Below are 17049 nucleotides of genomic sequence, written 5' to 3' on the forward strand. Positions count from 1 at the left end.
GCCCAGCTTTCTATTGTGTAATTCCCACCTTGTATGGATGCAGGCTCTCAAGCATGAAAAGAGAAAAATGCCTCTATAGATTGTACTGGCCTCTGATGCAGAACAGAGCATGCTGCTATCTGTAGCGTGGACAGGCCATGCATAGGCATGACAGGTCCCTTTTTCCTACCATCTATCACATGGCACCTCTGTAAAAGCCACAAGGTTAAGGGCAGACAAGTCAGCTTGACACACACAAGCCTTGAGGTGAGCCCATACATTCAGCAGGGCACGAGGGGGGCATGTGGCTGCTGAGCTACAAGCATCTTTACCCTAGCCATGTGAACAAATGCTTGGTGTGCTTCATCCTGCTCCCAAACTGACAGTCCACCAGGTGGGACAGACCTAGCCTAAACCACTACGGACAGAAATGTGTTGTAAGATCGTGCGCAGAACAGAATAGTTTTATCCCTTCAGGAATAAGACAAGCTGCAGCTCCAATAGCCACATCACACTGGGCAGTTGACTTTCCACCTATCTTAAAATAATTATTCCAACAAAATCTCTTTGTTTTCACAAGGTAAGTTACTCTTCATGTTCTGTCCTGAAGCCAAACACTGCTTAAGACCCAAGCCACCCATGTGGTAGCTAGTAGTATCCAAGCATGGAAAACAGACACACTAGAAAGCTGTATCAGGCCTCCCTGGAACAGGGGATTAGGAAGAAGAATGACAGAAACACGCAGTGCCAACCCATGTGTGGGCTGGAGAGAGGATCACGGAGAGCAGTAGGAGCTGAGATAGCACAAGGAAACTAAATGGGAGGCTGCAGTGGAACGAGAATTTGGGACAGCTCTAGGGATCTTGCCAGGGCGAGCACAGGAGCTGCCAAGCAAAAGCACGGTCATAGGTTCAGCTGGGACAATTTCATAGAGAGAAGAGCTTGATTTTGGAGGTGGGGATTGAACTGGCTCGTGTCAGCCATTCGGTTCTGTTTCTAGATCACCAGTCAGGGCTGGATTCCGCAGCAGCATCAGAAAAAGGAACCTGTCAATTCATCTGGGCTTTTTTTTTTTTTTTTTTTTATGAATGATGCTACACACCTGCAAATACCAGATATTTTCCAGAGGAACTGATCCGTTTAGCTGCCCTTTCATAACTGCATTCATCTGCACCCAGAAAGGGAGCTCAGAGCTCGGCACCCTCATTCAGTACAACAGCTATGCAGAACTAAATGCTTTGACACAAGGCACGAAGTCGAGAGCAACCACTGCTCCTCCCTCTCCCTGTGAATTAACCACATTCCTAGGGGATTGGGCCACTGGCAGAAAGTAACCGCTGCCCAGGACAGAAAGCAACTCTTCCATCACAGCCATAAAGCAACAACCTGGAAGGACTGTAGAGGAAAACAACAGCAAGGGACAAGAGCACAAAAAATCTCATTGTGAAGACATCACTGTCAGCGCTTGCTCCATACTGCATTTCTTATGTATATGGTACCAAAGTGCCACCACCCACAGAATCCAGGGTTTCCACATTCCTGGCTCCAAGACAGTCACGTATTGTAAATATTTCCAAGGTAGGGGCTTTCTCCTGAGGGTATTCAAAGAAAAGAGGACCCCTGTCTGGTAAACAGTAAGAAATCAAATTATGGGCCATTCAAAGGACAAATTCTGTCCAGAAGAAATAATGAAAATAATACAATACATTGTTAAGAAGTGGTGCTCACAATTTAAGCTGACATCAGTGTTTGTCCCCCAGGAAAAGGACCATAGGAGAGACCACTGGAGAACGCGGCATCCACTCATCCCCTGGGAAGTAAAGGGGCATCCTACCATATCACTGGGGGTAGTGGGGCTCCCCACAAAAGCCACGGAGAATCTCCTGCTGGTGCAAGACCTGGCAGCAGCTAGTCTCTGCTGGCTGATCTCTAAATCCTGCCCTGGCACAAAAGGTACAACCAGAAGGTGAATGGACTCTTGATCTACTGTAAGGTCCCTGAGGACTTTCACAGAGACAGGACAGTTTAGAGGCTCCTTAAAATTCAGGAATTAAACTGAGGATTTTGACCACTCTAAAACCTTGGCCTTTCCATCATAGACTGTTTAATTCAACATATCTTTTTACTTCAAGATCAAAATTATGGGGTTGATCTGGAAGTAAAAATAAAAGCAAGATGAAGAGTTTATATATCTATTCCTCTGACTCTCCTGCTAAAATTTCAAGCTAAAAATGTTATACACACACCCCTACTTATATGTAAGAAAATATATATATTTATGCATAACAACCTCAGGTTATTTATATGACAATGCGGGATGCACAAGAGAATCAGGTCCTCCAAAATACAGGCAAATATCTCAGCTCCTGTAGAACAGATCATTTCTAGAGGATGATAGATGAAATTCAATTAAAGGAACAGCTTTGAAGCACTGTCTTTAGAGCAGAGTTCCTCTCACTCCCAAATCCTTAATACAGTAGCTGGACATTTAGTTTTGTTACGTGCCAAAATCTTTATGCCTTGTAAAGAAAGATGCAGGATAAAGAATGTTAACGGCCTCTTTTTACAGTAGCCAGTTGTCAGAGGAGGTGGGAGAAAACAAACCACATGGAAAACAATTGCCAATTTGTGGTCTTGACCATTTAAAAATGGATCCCAAAATAGTGTGCTAAATTGTTTCACCCGGAGCAAAATTACCCATGAATACATATGCATGCACACAAAACCAGCATCTCTTGACGCAGTGCTGATGGTGACTGCAGTCAAGGAAGAAGCGTTATTGCATTCCACATTGTGAAAAGACCACAATGCAGTAATTATTCTGAAAGGTTTTCACAAAGCACAATTATTAAGCTAACATTATCCCATTATTGTTTGTTGCTATGGAGATAATATAATCAATATATTTTCTGGATTGATTTTTTTAATACTACTAGCACATTGCACAATATAGCAAGATTTAACTCAATGCATTAACTGATTTTAGTTTATGATTGGCAAAGTCTTGAGGCAATAGATTGCAATCCATCTCACGCCTATTATTCTATCAAGACACTTAATGTCAAAATCTCTGCTGCAAAAGCAAGTTTTCCTCGTTGAAAATGAGAAAAAGGGTAACAAATTTCTCTGAAGAGAGGCAATCTTTTAAACATGAATTTAACACTTACTCCTGTTTTTCCTAAGCCAAACAAAAATTACCAGACTGACTACAGAAGTAGTAGAAAAGCAAGTTGTGTTTGAACTCTCGACTTAAGATGCTTATTTATTCCAGTGGGGATGTTTTGAGGCGTTATCCCCCTCCATGTAATAAACCTTTCCTGCAGCAACAGGAAGCTCTGAGAAGGTGGCAGCTATTGTGGCGCTGAGCCAGAGCCCACTGGATGCGAATGCAGTTTGCAGCCTTGCCACCACCTCTCTCAGAGGAGTCACTCCCTACCTGCTCCTGCACCCAGCAAAGACAGCGGGCACTCGGTTATTGGTCTCAACAGGTGGTGAAACAAAACTGTTAATACCCACAGCCCTTAGTTTCCTTGCTTATAAAACTGCAAGAACACTTCCTTTCTTCCAGGTCTGCCTCTACAGATGATAAGCTTTCAGCAAATCAAGTGACTGCTCCTGTGCTAGGACAGTGGTAAGTCTGCTGAGTCTCAGACCTTTGCAAGACAGTAATATAAGATATTAAGAGGCTTCAATTCTGAAGCTTGTTTCAGCCTGTTACCTCTCATAGGAAGAGATTGGCTTGTCACTGTGCAAGGTCTCAAAGCCTTTTAACATACATTTGCCATAATGGTCCATAGAAGGATTTTAACAGGTTTTCCCCTCCTATACAGCCATAGTGTGGTAAGGTGCCTTCGCCTCAGTCCCAGAGGTGACCATATTTTGCCAGCATGGTTTGTGCTCACGCCAAAATTTACAAGTGCAGCACGCTAAATTCTGCATACCTAAATAAAAGAAAAGGAGTTATAGCAATGTTTGAAAGTAACCACACCTGTTAACTCCTGTGAGAATCATACGGTTATGCTTTTAGGTGCCACAGAGTGGCTTTAGCTGCCTTGGGTTAGACGCCAGTATATAAGCATTTGGGCCACAGAATGTACAACTGCTTGCATAAAATGTGAAATTATTAATCACAGTAATCACAGTAATTCCACCTTCTCCCTTCCCTAAAGGCACCAGATTGGGTGGTCCTGTCTTTCTACGTGAAGTGGGCTGGGGCCCAGTAATGTAACTTTTGGACTGGCTGGAGGGAATCCATCAGGAATGATCATTCACAGATTAAATACGTTGCCTATGCAACACATCTGGCCTTTCTGGCCCAGGGGATAAGTAATAGAGTTAGGAATGCACATTCACAACCCACCCCCTGTAAGATTGCTGTGCTGCCGCTAACCCGAGCAGAGCTAGGGCTGGTTTGTAAGTCACCGCTGCCCTCCTTGTTCTGCACGGCACGGATCATTCTCTTCCATCGCATTTCTCAATGATGCCACTTTTATCAAAATGGTTCTGAATTGCTATGCAGGCATGTGCCACAGCGTATAAGACAAGCACATATGTAGGGTTGCTTGCCTTCCCACCTTGTTTACTTTTACGTTATTTTATAAAGGATTTTTCTGCTGGATGAGGCTTAGAGAAGTAGGTACGATACTCATTCAGACAGGCTACTGTCACATGTGCAGCCTTAAAGGACACCATCTGCTAGCTCATCAGCACAGCAAAGCATTGCTTAATACACATCACTGTTTCAGATTTGAAGAAAAACTTCATTTGTTTCAAACCACTGACCGCATGCTGTCCACCACAACGCCTTATCATGCAACAGCCCAGAAATTCTGCAAAAATAAAAAACTCATTTAACTATGGTCAGTCAGGGGATATCAATTTTGGTAACAAGAATGATACGATTACATTCCTAAGCAAGCAGTCTCAATAACAGACAGACAGCACCTCCAGTAAATTGACTGCAGGCTTGATTTTACCACTCTCATTCATACCAAGTAGAGTCTACCAGTGAGACCTCCTTCATTCCAGCGCTAGAGGACTAAGACGCTACTTAGCAAAAGTAAAGTAATCAGTGTCCTGCTGCAAAGGTTGAGGCTAATGATGCTTTGCTTTGTTACATTCTGTAATTGCTGTGTATCATCTCCTAGCCAAAGATTACGATTTTCTTTTTTTTTTTTTTTTTACATTAATCACATCTCAAAGGTACCTACAAAAAAAAATTATTACTCCACAACAGAGAGATTGAACTTTTCTGCTGGAGGCTGAGCTCACACTTAGCAGAGAGTTGTGCAGCAGCAAGAGGCATGGCACAGAGGTATCTGTCAAGGGGGAATCCTGCCCCTCTGCAGCAGGACTTCTCCTGGAGCTCAGCTTTTCCAGCCTCGCTGTCCCTGGCCAGTACATTGACCCAGGCTGCTATATGAAGATGTTGGAGTCCTACAGCCTCACCTTCCCAACTTTTCCTCATCTATACATATAACGCAACCTTAGTGGGAACAGAAAAAGGACAACCCTCACACAGGTCACACCATGGTGTAAAAGGCTCTTGCAAACCTCCTCTCTGCTAAATATAATTTAACCTGAAGAACTTTGTCCGTAATTATGCGAAAAGGTGGATTCAAGATTGGAGGCTGGAGGGGAAGCCGGCAGCGCATGTTGCAGAGCTCCCTTTGCCGGCTCCGCAGCAGCGCTGTGCTCCAGGAGACGGGAGCTGTTCAAATGTTTTGACAGAACATGCCGATTCCTCGGGAATGTTTTTATTCTAGTCGATGTGCCAATTCTGCACAGATTTCCAGTGGAAAGCAGGCAGACAGTCTGGGTCTGCTGAAATAAAACGACTTCAACCAGAAAGGAGAAAAAGTTGCATTTTCATACTATTTTTACTCGATTCCTGATTGTATTTTAGTCAGTTTGTTGGATTGTTTTCAATTTTACCTGGAAACTCCCTTTCCTAAGAGGCTCTAAGAACAGGCCAAAAGGCACCAAAATACTGTAGAAAATTAAGCTCAAGCAAAAGACCTCAGAGGACTTTTGAGATATAGGTTTGTAAGTAAACAGTGCATAGAGATAAACAGGGACACCCCCCCTCCCAAAAAAAAAAACCAAACCCTTTACACTAAATTAATGATGTTCGAAGTAGAGCTGCTTTAGTCTGGTTCTGCAAGAACCCAAACACCTCCATTTTTGCATTTGCGGTTGTCTTTCAAAGGCTTTCTTTTTTTCCTTTTGCCTTAGGGAGTTATTTATAGGGCTATTATAATTTGAGGTCTGGTCTTCTCGTGGCAGGTCCTCCATCCAGGAAATGAAATAGCATTAGAAAATGAAATCTCACGTTTATGAGGTCTTCGAGATGGCTCCCTGGGGCACTGGGGGGAAAAAAAAGGTAGTGAAAAATATAAACGCAAATATAACTACAAGATACTTGCATGGTCCCTAATTCTATCTGTCATGAACTATATGAGACTGTTTATTAAAATAGAGACCTCTGGTATAAGGTCACCAACTGTAGCTTTCTTCCCCAAAGCTCTCCCATTTCCCCCTTGTCTATGATCAAGAGCCTTTTCCACCACACCTTGGCTGCAAGGTGCTCCTGTCCCAGACTGTCCTCCGATGTGGAGCACAAAGAAGGATAACTCAAATGCCACCCTTCCTCCAGCCGCCTGGCCACACGCTTTTCAGAACACATTATATGTTGCAGCATATTAACTGATCAAGGTAGATTTGCTCATCTCTTTGCAAGCTGTAACCTTTGCAAAAATCATATATCGATCACGCATTTCTTGTTCATACCTCTTTGTACTTCTTTCCTAAGCTACCATCTAAAGCTACAAGGTGCCTCATCCTCTCCAGAGCTTACTCTTTCCTCTCAATATATAGATATAAAAGCAAACAGAGGCAAATCAATGAAGATTTTCGGGTTCCCCATCCCCTTTTCCTGTGTGTCCAAAGGCATGCTTCCCTCCAAACCCTGCTCTTGCCATGCACCTTTTTCCCTTTTCTTGAGTGGAACATAATCACTGCGTTTAAAGTCCCATTCAGCTTCACAGAGAATAAACTCCTTAAATCATCATCGCATGTGACTTCTTATGGCTCCTGTAGCCCAGCTTTCACTAATCTTACCTAAATCACCTCTGGCATCATGCTACCTATGAGAAGTTAAGAGCTTTGCATATGCCCAGAATTGAAAAAAGCCATCAGATATAATGCACGGAAACTATGGAAGCTCATAAAATAGTAAAGACTAATCTGCAATTATTTTAATGGGGTTTCTGCATAGTTTATTATGAAAATATTTATTTGAGAGTATTTTTAAACATATATATAGGTTTCAATTTCTTTTTCTCTTGCTTGCAATTTTATTTTTTCTTGTCATAGGGTGAAATAAAAATCACTAGTGTCCAGTGAGCAGGCTGGGGGTTTTTTTACCTGAATATTTAAAATTGCACCAGTGCAACTGTCCACAGAACATTTCACTTTTCCCTCTGCCTTAATAGAAATCATCTAAAATTCATGGAATATTTAAAAATTACAAAATGAAAGGAGGAAAAAAAGGTTAAGAACAAAAGAAATAAAACGAAAAGTTAAAAAGTACAAGGACAACCCAAGACTGTATCATCTGTTTGCATGGTGAAAACATGCATCTGCATTGCATGGTGAAAACAGAAAGAAAAAAGAGCAATTTGAAATACATGGTTTTAAAGCATACGGGTTTGTTTAGACTTCCTGTTGAAAAACTTCTTTTTCTTTTTTTTCACCAGAAAAACCATCCACCCCAGTCAGTTCTCAGACAAACCTGATTAGAATCCAACTCTGGTTGATTCTGGTTTCACATTATCGTCTACACTTAGACACGTGCTGAGGCCTCTGAGGACATGGAGAATTAGATTAACTTTTGAACTTCAGACCTTTCCAACAGGATTGGTCCTTTCTTACACTTCCATGTCTTTCTAGGCAACTTGCATTTCTGGATCAAATTGCATAAATATTTAACAAAAAAAAGAACGAACGCTCAAGAAGATTAGGCTCCAGGAAGACCTAACTGCAGCCTTCCAGTACCTGAAGGGGCCTACAGGAAAGATGGGGAGGAACTGTTTACAAGGGCATGTAGTGACAGGACAAGGGGTAATGGGTTTAAGCTGAAGGAGGGTTGATTTAGGTGAGATGTTAGAAAGAAATTCTTTACTACGAGGGTGGTGAGACACTGGAACAGGTTGCCCAGAGAAGCTGTGGATGCCCCCTCCCTGGAAGTGTTCAAGGCCAGGTTGGATGGGGCTTTGGGCAACCTGGTCTAGTGGAGGGTGTCCCTGCCCATGGCAGGGGGGTTGGAACCAGATGATCTTTAAGGTCCTTTCTAACCCAAACCATTCTATGACTCTGTGATGCTAAAATAACATTTATTTTTGACAAATTAAGATAATCCCAAGCACGCAACAGCTGCTTTACATCCCACGTCCACAGCTATTGAAGCCCTCACAGCCCTGCCCCACTGCCTGTCCTGCAAACCCACCCTGCCCTTCCCAGCACTGCACCCATTTGACTATGGGCCATGACTAAGACCCAATTTCACACTCAGTCCCTTTTAGAGAAAGTTATATTTCATCTCTGTGTCCCACCTGGGGAGGGAAGGGGAGGAACTCATGTAAGTCATGAGTCTTACATCCAGAGTTCTCCAAAGCCTTCTGTTACTCATTCTAATATAAAGCCTTGCAGAAACCTAGCCCAGCTAGCTGCAGCAGATCAGACCCACAGCAGCTCTACCTTTCTACTCTCAGAAAGGGTGGGGGAAGTATCTTGCTTGCCACCCTTTCAGGATGACTTGCTGTACAGAAGGCCAGCTTCTTATTTGAAGAGACATGTCATGCTGTAAACATTTCTAGTGGAGCTTGGGTTAGCAGCGCTTGTAAGAAAACCCTAATGAAAATAAATTGTTATGTATTTACCCATATGCTGAGGAGCATATGGCTAATGCATTTAGACACTGCTAATGAAGTTAAGACTCAGCTAAATTTGTTGGCTCATGGATAACAACTGTTCTCAACAACCAATCTGAGCCTGCTATAATTTTAGCATTACAACTGATACCTGGCCATTATTACACATACTGATCCTGCTGACATAGAAGAACTGGTTTTCTGAATATAGATTTCTCCACATCGCAAAGGTGAGCAGCATATGATGCCACTAAAGTCCAGATTTACAGGTAAGCTGAGCAAGTTACAACTTCATTTAAAACAAGAGAGATTGTTCTTATTCATTGCAGCCCTGAATCTATTGTTTTCTTTTTTTATTTCAAGGACTAAAAAACTTTATTTAGTCCAATCCCATTCTCTCCAGGCCAGTGGCACACTGATGTGACTACAGCCAAAATTGAACAGAAGACAATCACGCCTAAGAAATATTCCTGCTTTTTTAAGTCCATTTGTAGAAGCCCGTTAAGTTTACAACAACAGCTACAGGAGTCCTCCTATTCAATCATATCACTATTGCGCTGCTCTTCAAAGTGAAGGTCCCTACTTCTTGTGGGAATCCTACTCCTTGTGCATAATCACAGGGATCCTGGAGTCCAACGTAACTTCCAGTTGAAGTGATTGCACTGGGTCTATCTGTAGCACCATTGCAACCATACACTATCTTCATTCTCTTAACTACTGTGTAGCACGGCTGTTTTGTGTTCATTGTTGCTGCATGTCATGTCCGAGCTGGCTTTAGTTTAGCAGTACACACTGCTAAAGCAGGCTACATAGCAAATTCCAGAAGGTTATGTGATGTACATGCAAATGTACTCTCCAAAAGACACAACACATGGCAAATTTCCCCACACCACTCTCATGAGCCAGGTATCATTTCAATGATGCAAACCTCTGCTCTGATGGATCTTGGATAGTCATTTGTCAGTTGCCACCAAACACCCAAAAAGCAATAGTTTTGGTCAAGGATGGAATGGAACAGCAAAGAAGTGTCCTTCAGCCTTATCATCTTGGGCACCCACCTTACTCAGACACCTTCACTTATAGACCAGAGCTCAGGCCTGGCATTAATTTACAGCCTCATTTGCTCTGCAACTATTGACAAATCATTTCACCTCCCTCCAGCCTTCAAGCAGCCCAGTCCATTAAAGAAAGCAGTGATACTAGCCTTCCCAAATCTACCAGAGAAAGTCCCCAGAGAAGTTGCTCAAAGTGTTTCACCATAACCTGATGAAAAAGCAGACCTATCTGTTCCAGAACACCATCTATGCCATTTTGCAGGTGGGTAAAGAGAGGCCCGAGGTGAAGCAAGAGAAAGAGATTTGCTTACCCAGAAGACAGCTTTGCCTCAGTCAGACTTGCCCCAAATCACATTGGGAGTCTGGGGAAAGCCAAGAGCACAATTGGAGAGTTTCTCTTCTCACTCACTGTGCTGCTATGGAGAACATCATCCCCTTTCTACTTAACAGGTAAAGCCCTTCACATACAGCTAGAAATTGCCTCAACAATCACCTCTTCACCTCATGCAGTGTTTAACAAAGCAAGCATAACTTATGCCAAAAGGAACCACCAAAACATGGCTTAAAGAATACCAAAACTATGATGCTGCTCATCAACGAAGCCTGCATCTCTTTCTAGGGACAACCGCTGAGGTCTACAGCAAACACTCACCCAGCCCTGCACAGCAAATAGGTGTGGGAGCTGCTCCAGGGAGAAGCCACACAGTCAACACACCATTCCTTGGAATACGAAAGGGACCAGTTTCTTCCCTCAAAGGAAAACCAGTATAGTCCAAAAGAGCAAAAGCATCTGTCATGATCACTACCACCTTCATTGCCTGGGTCACCATTATTCACTAGCAAAGCAGCAATGATTTATCCCCCTTTTTCTGTCACGTAAAACCCGCTGGTTTCTTTGTGTATCCTAATACTATCTCCAGCTTGCATAAACATTATTTAAAGTTGACATTACACTCAGGGATACTTTGCAAACACAGCTATCGGAAACATCAAGTGCAAAAAAGCTGAGAACATCGTGCCTCTACAGAAGCGTTTCTGAGGCATACGCAGTGCTCCCCCAGAGGCAGGCTCACCCAGCTGAGATCCCACAAGCTCAGGGAGAAGCTGGGGTGAGCCACAGCACAGCTCTGCCCAACGCCCTTCTGAGAAACCAGAGGTCCAGCTCTCGCTGAAGGGTGCAAATAGCTTTTAGTCAAGTGGGAGACAGCTAATTGCGATGTCTCCGTTTCCTGCATTAGGCTCCCACAAACAGATACTGCACCGACTTTGTCAGGGTATCTGACAATGCTAACATCTGATCAAAGGAGGTAGCACAGACTATCAGCTGAAACTAGGAAAATACACGTATTTGAAGGGGAGAGAGACTGGCTTCATAGATGTATGAATATACACATAAAAACACGTCTAACCCCAGTTTTTCTGTCATGTTGCAGACTGTAACATGGCTGGGTTTAGATCTGCACCACGTGTATTCATGTCACATGAGATGCATGCATACACAGGCCACCCAGTCAAGGGGGGTTTCCCAGGACCTAAGAGAAGACTCGAGGCACCCCGTGAGGTCTGTTTGGGCAGTCAGCAGCCCATGGCAGATGCACAGAGCCAGCTGGGGGAGATAAATCCAGCCTGATTGGTGATGCCATGGCTGCCCTGTGTGGTTCCATGCAGATAGCTATCAAGTAGCCAAACACACACTCCCTATCCCATTCCCCTCTTGTTTATCTGCACGAAGCAACACAAAACCATATGCAGGCTTTCACTGTCAGTGTAAGCCATATTATTCTTGTAATTAAATCCAGGTTCACAGCCTGTCTGAAAGCTCCTCTTCTTCCCCTCCCCTTTCCCTTCCCTGTCTCTTTGCTCCCCTCACCATTTGCCTCTCGCCATTTGCCTCTCTCCAACCTTGTTTGGGTTTACATGCTGTGTCACTAAATTCCAGAACAGTAAATGCTGCAGCCGCTCTCTCTAAGCACTGACACGCTGCTTTCTAGGCTAAAAATTAGACATGGGGTTAACTTCATTCCTGCAAGGACTCTGCCTTTTATTTTTCTTTAGTCCAACTCAAAGGATGCTTTTGGCAGATGCGTAGTGGAAAAAGATCATGTTTGCTCTCTGCTTCCTCCCTCCACTCCCGCCTTTCTCCACTCCCACCCATCAGCCGTAAAACAACACAAGCCCAGCCAGATCCCAAACTGAAAGCAAGACAAAGCACCCACACAGCCCCCACTTCCATTCAGCAGAAATGGGCCGCTCCGGGGTAGCGCAGGATCTACAAGTAGGCCAGACAGAAATAAACAGAGTAAACAAAGAGTATCCTGTCCAAGCAGAGAGGGGCTAAAGAGAGTGATGTCTTTCATTAAAATGCAAGGCAGGGATACAAGCACACAGCCAGTCAAAAGCATCACCGGAGCTTGCTCGGAGTAACGGGAGGAAGGCAGCACATGATCACGCCATTGTGAGGACCCAAAGCACATCATCCAACTGTACGCAGGACGCAAATGCATATCCCGCCTACCAAGTACCAAAACCAGGCAGCCAACCGCACCCCTACCACCGCCCCAAAACACCAGAGACGCCAGCCCCAAGGCTGCGGCAGCACAGCGCTGCTCTCCGGAAGGCTGAGTAGGGAGCAGTGCCCACAGGTACAGTACCAGGCGACCAGGGCCGTGCAAATGTCAGAGCCAATGACATTTATAAACGGCGTAGCTGCCTTTTCTAAAAAGGGATGGGAAAGGGGGAGAAAAGCACAGCACAGCCATAGCAACAGGTCAAGTGTTTGCCGTGGTTCTTTGGGAGGAAGGGTAACGCAGCGCGTGCGCCTTCTCGGTTTTCAGAGCATTTGTCACGTAATAAAATCATTAGGCTGGGAATTAATAGGAGAGTTTTGTTTAGTTTTCCTGCAACCTGCTGCTCCAAAGCCCATGCAGATCCATGTGTGAAAATCCATGCTGTGCGTACCCTCGTGTCTCCTGTTACACGGCTATCACAAACAAACCTCACGTTTTTTCCATAGACTGGTAGGAAAAATGCATTACATGGAGAGGTGGGGGAACAGTCAGGAGTTTCTAGCAAAACAGCAGCCTGTCTGCTGCAAGTCTGCTCGGTTATTGGGAAAATTGAACATGCTGCTTTTTTTAAGCAGCCTAATCATATTTACTATTACATCAGACTTACCCACCACAAACTGTTCTCATGCAATGGAAGAATTTTTAATCTAATATCTTGGACTCAGATAATTTCCCAGCTGCAGAACTGCAATAATTTCCTATCTCCTCATTTTTGAGATAAGCCGATTAACTTGGATATGTTTTAGTTTCAGGGTGCGATTATCTCTCTTTATTGTACTTGAGAGAGAAGGGGCGACTTAGAGTAAAATAACTTTGTTTTCCCCAAGTCAGCTCTTAAAGTCTGATGGAGATAGGTCTTTCCTGTTGCGTTTCCCTTAGGCCCTTAACTTTCCGTACTTCCTCTTCCTCTCTCAGAGACCCTATTCCAGCAACTCTTATTTTACTCAAAGAAAATATACTGTTTGAGAAAACCCTGAAATTACTCTTTCCAAAAAAAAAAAAAAAAAAAAAAAAGAAATCTCATGGAGAAAACATTTTCTTGTTTAAAATATATTTGAAAGTTTATTAAAAACCCCACAACGCAGCACTATTGGTCAAACCCTGATTGCACAGTTCATTTGTTTTCAGGTGCACTTACAGAAGAATAATAACAGGAAAAAAAGAATGATAAGGCCTGATGCTCTGTTCACATATACAGCAGAGAAAAACAGGAACCTCCATTCACTTCAGAGTAGAAGTGATTTACACCCAAGTAAGGGAGAAGAAAAGCAAATCCTTGAATTTATGCCATTACAAATTGAAAATTACTGCTTACTCCCACAATTTTGTTGAGAACTTTTGATATTTAATGTTTTTTCTTAAATCCCCAGGTCTTAGATTTACTTGATCATGTCAAAGGGACTCCCTCTTCTCCTTTATTTTTTCCTTAAGTTTCTAGCAATCATATTCTAGGAGGAAAGCCTGAAACCATACGATGAGGACGCTTTTTGGACTGGAAGGCTGTATACATTGAAGTGTTTTGATTTCCCTTTCTCTTCTAGATCTCATTGTTGCACAGGGCTTTTCAACCTGTGTTGATTTGCAGACCAAATTATATAACGTATAAATTACACACATGCAAATTCCCATACAGCACATAGCAATTCATTCCTCTTAGTCACCATTCATTAATTCCTCTGAAATAAATGGTTCATGGGTTGAAAACCGCTAGTCTTATGATTTAATAGGAGTGTGGCTTGTGCATTTTCCCTGCACGACATTAGCGATACCAAGAAGGAGCTGGCCTATTTAAAGAGACACTCTAAAAAAGTTCAGTGAAAAGACGTGGCTGCATAAACACACAAGTGCAAGAACTTCTCTAACATTATAGGTGTAGCGACAGAACAGATCAGCATTTTGCTACTTTCTAAGAAAAAAAAAAAAGAAAAAAAAGAAAAAAAAGAGTAAACCCAGCCCACAACAAACCGCTGCTCATGCACAGCCATGCCCCTTGCAGCTAAGCCCCTAAAACCATCCCTGTCCCCAGGAAGGGAAGGGAAAGCGGAAGGTGTCCTCTACTGACTGCGGCGAGAGCACTACTGTCCCTGAAAATGCTCTCGTAGACAACAGCCTGCAGTGTGAAAGTAGCCCTCCTATTACCAGCACGTTGCTATGGGCACTATTTCTAAGAAAGCAGCCACAGGAGCAGATCCAGAAAACATGGCAAAATATACGAGGAAAGAAAGAAAGAAAAATTACAAAGAGCTTGGATTTATCCCTGCCTGTTCCTACCAGCAATGACAAGACTGTAGAGAAGATGGACAGTGAAATGTTGCGGTGTGGGACACATAGCCTGATGGGGCTTGTGGTTTTGCACCACTCAACTCTGTTTAAAAACCCTACCTGGAATTATTATTTCTTGGTACTCCAAGATACAATTTCACAGCTACCTTTAATTTTATGGGGTTTTTTTCCCCCTAAAAGTTAGTAAAATGAAGTCTATCTTTTCTTCGTTAGCCTGCTTTAAGTGAATTTAATGAATGCAACTCTGGTAATGAAATTTGCTTAACAGATCATAGATAACAGTTCATAAAAACTTTCCACTGGTACAGGGCAAGCCTATCTACAACATATCAAAATAACTTACTCTCCAGGCACCTTTCCCTACAGCAAGTGCTAGCAGGTAACTAATGATAACTGGGTTTTGTCACCAAAGAGCTACAGATCGAGTAGCTTCATGCCATCCAGCTGAAATTAAACCAGAAGAATGAGGATGAGCTGGTCTGTATTTCATACCACCAGCATCGCCTGTATGTTAAAGTCACCCTGTCAATTCTAGTTCAAATTAAGAGCGGATCAAGTCTACCTTTTATGCTATTTTCTAAATGAAATCAGATGTACCTGTAAAACTGGTATTTAAATGGGTTTTGCCTAATAATGAGTCAGATATTGACAGAACAATCACCATGAAGACCAAGGTAAGAGGCACTATAGTCTCATTAATAATTCAAATCTCAGCATGGATATGGATGACCATGCACTTAAAAGAGGAAATTGGGCAGCAGCTGGAGTTAGCCCAGATTTCCTGAAAAGTTGTTGGACTGCAGCAGATACACACTAGAGAGATTTTACTGTAAGATCCAACCAGAGAAATGGCAGTTCCTCATATCTTGGACCCTCAGAAGCATTACTGAAATTGAGCAAGAAACAAAACAAAACAAAACGAACAGCGTCGGCAGACTAAGGGGATGACTGAGAAAAATAAGGGAACGAAATCTGGAGGCAGAACCCCAAGACTTCCCCTCCCTCCTCCCAATCCAGGACGGCAACATTGGGGGCACAGAGCAACAGCGTTCAGTGGCACCTAATTCCTGCTTAGGAGCAAGCAACGCTACACACTTTAAAATAAATGTGTACAATCAGCAAAAGCACAAACAAACAGAAAGGTCACAGGAGCCAAAACCACTCAGAACAAACCAGTTGGGGCTAGTTAACATAATCTGCTCTATTCACATAACTAAGTTTGTTTCACTGAGGGCATGAACTTTCTTGGAAAAGCTCAAGTAATTAGCTGCAGGAGCTTACACATTTTCTTTCCCTCAAGTTTATTTTACCCTGAAGTTAGAGCTGCTTGCACACAACTGCTTCTACCAATTCACTCAAAACGCAGAGTTTCATTTGTTCTTTCCAAAAGGAGATGCTTGAAGAGATGGTGTCGTTGAAGCGTAGGCTTCCCTTCAATTCCTCCTACCTCCTATCCACTCTTCCCATCGCTTTGGATAGATACAAAGGAAAACACATCTTACCTCACGGAAAAAGAGCAGGTTTCCAATGAAAGGAAGAGGTGGAGGATGTCGGATCCCTACTCTGCTTAGTTTGGAGAATGCAGAGGTGGAGTACCTAGAAAAAATAAGGTAGTAAGTTAATTTTGGATCTCATCATGATAGGACTTACCACAGTAATAGGTTCATATGATTTTCCTGGATTCAGAAAGGGAGAGGATGTTTCTGTGTTGGCCAAACAGAACCGCCAATGTGGTGACATCGCTCAGCAGCTCCTTAGGTCACAGAAATAAATGCAACACACTGGTGCTTCAGAGAGGGCAAAAGACCGAAGAGACTCAAACACAGGCCTGCAAATTGAGCAGTGGAAATAGAGAGCTGCTCCTCTTCCCACAGAGCATCTTGTAAGTCAGAAGTGACTCTCTAAAGCTACGTGAGGTTACAAACGAGATCAAAATAGGCATTTGGGTTTTGACTATGGTGGCACAGCTGGGAAGGGAACAAGACAGATCTTCGGACTATTATTTTCTTCTGCCATCACCGCTACCTATACAGATCACGGAACAAGAATTCAAACTAGTCTCAGTTGTGCATGAGCCAAGACACTGTCAGTATGTTCAAGTCAAGCCTAGTATTTGGGCCAGATATGCTGATTAAGTGATTTTCCAGCTGCCAGTCAGCAAATTAAACAAAGATAAAAAATAGAGGGAAACAAAACCCAGACTGAAAAGCTTCATGCATCTCTTGTTTCAGATAA

At 43.1% G+C, this 17049-nt stretch overlaps 1 protein-coding gene across 1 annotated transcript in view; it reads right to left on the reverse strand.

Moving 5' to 3' along the window:
* Positions 1-17049, reverse strand: part of TBXAS1 (thromboxane A synthase 1) — a 250302-nt gene that overhangs the window by 166053 nt on the left and 67200 nt on the right. The window contains exon 5 of the mRNA XM_054838288.1: positions 16317-16410. Coding sequence (XP_054694263.1) covers positions 16317-16410 — 94 coding nt within the window. The remainder of the gene's footprint in view (positions 1-16316; positions 16411-17049) is intronic.

Source organism: Grus americana, chromosome 1 (assembly GCF_028858705.1).
Source record: "Grus americana isolate bGruAme1 chromosome 1, bGruAme1.mat, whole genome shotgun sequence".
Lineage (NCBI taxonomy): Eukaryota > Metazoa > Chordata > Aves > Gruiformes > Gruidae > Grus > Grus americana.